This window comes from Mesoplodon densirostris, chromosome 17, assembly GCF_025265405.1.
Source record: "Mesoplodon densirostris isolate mMesDen1 chromosome 17, mMesDen1 primary haplotype, whole genome shotgun sequence".
In the NCBI taxonomy this organism is placed as follows: domain Eukaryota; kingdom Metazoa; phylum Chordata; class Mammalia; order Artiodactyla; family Ziphiidae; genus Mesoplodon; species Mesoplodon densirostris.
In genome coordinates this window covers 4,340,839-4,343,878 of record NC_082677.1, presented here as the reverse complement: position 1 = coordinate 4,343,878, position 3,040 = coordinate 4,340,839, and the positions used below count along the sequence as shown (strand labels likewise).

The following is a 3,040-nucleotide window of genomic DNA, read 5'->3' as shown; positions in this document are numbered from 1 at the left end:
AGTGAATCAGTTATACATATATGTCACCATATGTCTTTTGACCATGGAGGTAGCGGTTTAGGGAAAGGCGTGGAGAATAGGGCCGCTGGAGACCGGGACTCCGCAGGGGGACCTCAGGAACGAAATAGGTCACCGGGCTCCCGGGCAGCGCTGCCCCGCCCCCGCGCGGTGCAAGCCCCGACCGCCAGCCGGGGTGGGATGCGGGGCCGCGGCAGCGAGGGTGACAGTGCACTTCCCCGCCTCCGGGTCGTCTCGCTCCCGCAGGGCGCTGGGGGGCTCTCGCCGCCCCGCGCCCCGCGCAGCCCCGACCCCTGGGGCGCGCGCCGGCCTCTCGGGGCTCCCGCGGCGGCGGCGGCGGCGCGCGCGGGCACGGGGCGGGGGCGCGCGCGCGTGCTCGAGCGGGCGGCCGGGCGGCCGGGCGGGGAGAGCCGGGCGCGCGAGCCGAGCGCGCAGCTCACCTGCCGCCGCCGCTCACCTGGCGCGGAGCGCGCCCCCGCCCTCCCGGCCGAGCACCGAGCGCGGCAGCCGCCCCTCGACCCGCGGGCCCGGCGCTGACAGGTCACACGGGTCGCCCGCGCGCCTCGGGAGCAGCGGAGGAGCCCCCCGGCCTGGGCGCGCCAAGGTGACCCCCGCGATGCCTCCGTTCCCGCGGGCAGCCTGTCCCGGCGCCCCGTGAGTCCCCTCGCGTCCGCCGCGCCCCCGCCGCCAAGGCAGCGGCCGTGGTGCATGGGCGTCTGTCTGTCTGTCTGTGTCCGCACCTCCATCGCGCGCGCCCGCCTTTCTTGGCCCTGCCGCGACTGCCCCGTGCGCACGGGGGAGGCCGGACCCCTCTTTGTTCTGGCCGGGGTGTGAGTGTGTGCACGCGCGCCGGGCGGCTGGCGGGTGGGAGTTTTGAACATTCCACCGAGGAGGGCGGACCCGGCTCGCGACCTGTCGCCGTGGCGCGGTCCCCCAGCGGCAGACCCGGTGCCAGGCTCCTTTTGCAGCACGCGAGACGGATTTTCACGTGTGTCCCCAGCACTTTAGCAAACCGGCCGCCGCGGTCCCGCGTGTGCCTGCCCCGCTCACGCTCGTGTGTGCAAATCCCATCCTGTGTTTTCCTCAGCGCCAAAGGGCATTTTTTTTTTGTTGTGGTGGTGGTGGGTTTTAAGCCACGGAGACTTTGGCTTTTGTTTTATTCCCTCTCAGTTTGTAATTCAGGAAGCTTGTGGCATTTGGGGGTAGTATCTGAGTAGGGGCTGGCTTTCTGTTCATGTGGGTTTTGCGTGATGTTGGATTGTCACCCTGCTGTATCTCAACGTTAAACAGCCTGTCTTTTCGTTGAAGAGGACGGGGGTTAAAATGAATGAGGACCTGAAGGTCAATGTCAGCGGGCTGCCTCGGGATTATTTAGATGCCAGAGCTGCGGGGAACGTCTCGGCTGCTGTCTCTTCCCAGGTTCCTGGCGTGGCGCCGGAGCCGGAGCTGGTTGTCAATCCGTGGGACATTGTCTTGTGTACCTCGGGAACCCTCATCTCGTGTGAAAATGCCATCGTGGTCCTTATCATCTTCCATAACCCCAGCCTGCGGGCACCCATGTTCCTGCTGATAGGCAGCCTGGCGCTTGCAGACCTGCTGGCCGGCATTGGACTCATCATCAATTTCGTTTTCGCCTACCTGCTGCAGTCAGAAGCCACCAAGCTGGTCACCATTGGACTGATTGTCGCCTCTTTCTCTGCCTCTGTCTGCAGCTTGCTGGCTATCACTGTTGACCGCTACCTCTCCCTGTATTACGCTCTGACCTACCACTCGGAGAGGACGGTCACATTTACGTATGTCATGCTTATCATGCTCTGGGGGACGTCTATCTGCCTGGGACTGCTGCCCATCCTGGGCTGGAACTGCCTGCAAGACGAGGCCACCTGCAGCGTGGTCAGACCCCTGACCAAGAACAACGCCGCCATCCTCTCCATCTCCTTCCTCTTTATGTTTGCACTCATGCTTCAGCTCTACATCCAGATCTGTAAGATCGTGATGAGGCACGCCCACCAGATAGCCCTGCAGAACCACTTCCTGGCCACCTCGCACTACGTGACCACCCGGAAGGGGGTCTCGACCCTGGCCATCATCCTGGGGACCTTTGCTGCTTGCTGGATGCCTTTCACCCTCTATTCCTTGATAGCTGATTACACCTACCCCTCCATCTACACCTATGCCACCCTCCTGCCCGCCACCTACAACTCCATCATCAATCCTGTCATATATGCTTTCAGAAACCAAGAGATCCAGAAAGCTCTCTGCCTCATCTGCTGTGGCTGCATCCCGTCCAGCCTCTCGCAGAGAGCGCCGTCACCCAGCGACGTGTAGCAGCACTCCACTTAGAAGCCTGCATTACCAAGCACTCCCGCTGCCTGGCCAAGCGGTTGAGATGCTCTCCTTAAATTCTTTCTGTTGGATTCTCTTTTGAGCCACAGGAGCACTTTGAAGCGTTTATTTAGATAAGTTAAGTGATTGAAGTGAAAATAATATTACCAGTGTTTTCACCCTTTAAAAACAATTGAGTTCTTTGCTCAATACAATTTCGTTTTGTTTGGGGTGGTTTGGTTTTTTTTTTTAAGTATTTTATTTGGAGGCAGGGTTTTTGTTTTATATTGTTTGGAGGATTGGTAGTGCGGGGGGAAAGGAAGGGGTATGACATGGTCATGAAGTTATAAAAAGTAAATTGGTCCCAGAGTTTTTACCTGGACTTTAAAATAAAACTGAGTGATTGAGGAGAATGGAGACATTACTTTTTCCAGACCTTTTTTTTTTTTTTTTTTAACATCAAGGTAGATTTTCAGTGCTGCATGTATCTAACAATACAATCACTCTGAAGCCAATGGAAATAGTTTACATGATTTATGTTTGGAAGGGATGTGATTTTATTAACATGAACTCAGTAATAAGTTACCAACACTGAAACCATGAACCCATTCTTTTTCATTCTTTCTTTACTTTCAGCAATTACTGTTCACAAAAATTATTCTGGTACTTCTATGACGGTTGTAATTCTTTCTGCATG

The 3,040-nt window shown here is 57.4% G+C and overlaps 1 protein-coding gene across 1 annotated transcript; it reads left to right on the top strand.

Annotated features, from left to right (window-relative positions):
* Window positions 1–1,341: 1,341 nt before the first annotated feature.
* GPR12 (G protein-coupled receptor 12) lies at window positions 1,342–2,346 on the top strand. The gene has a single exon (XM_060080055.1). The coding sequence runs from the start codon at window positions 1,342–1,344 to the stop codon at window positions 2,344–2,346; it is 1,005 nt and encodes a 334-aa protein (XP_059936038.1).
* The last annotated feature ends 694 nt before the right edge of the window (window positions 2,347–3,040 follow it).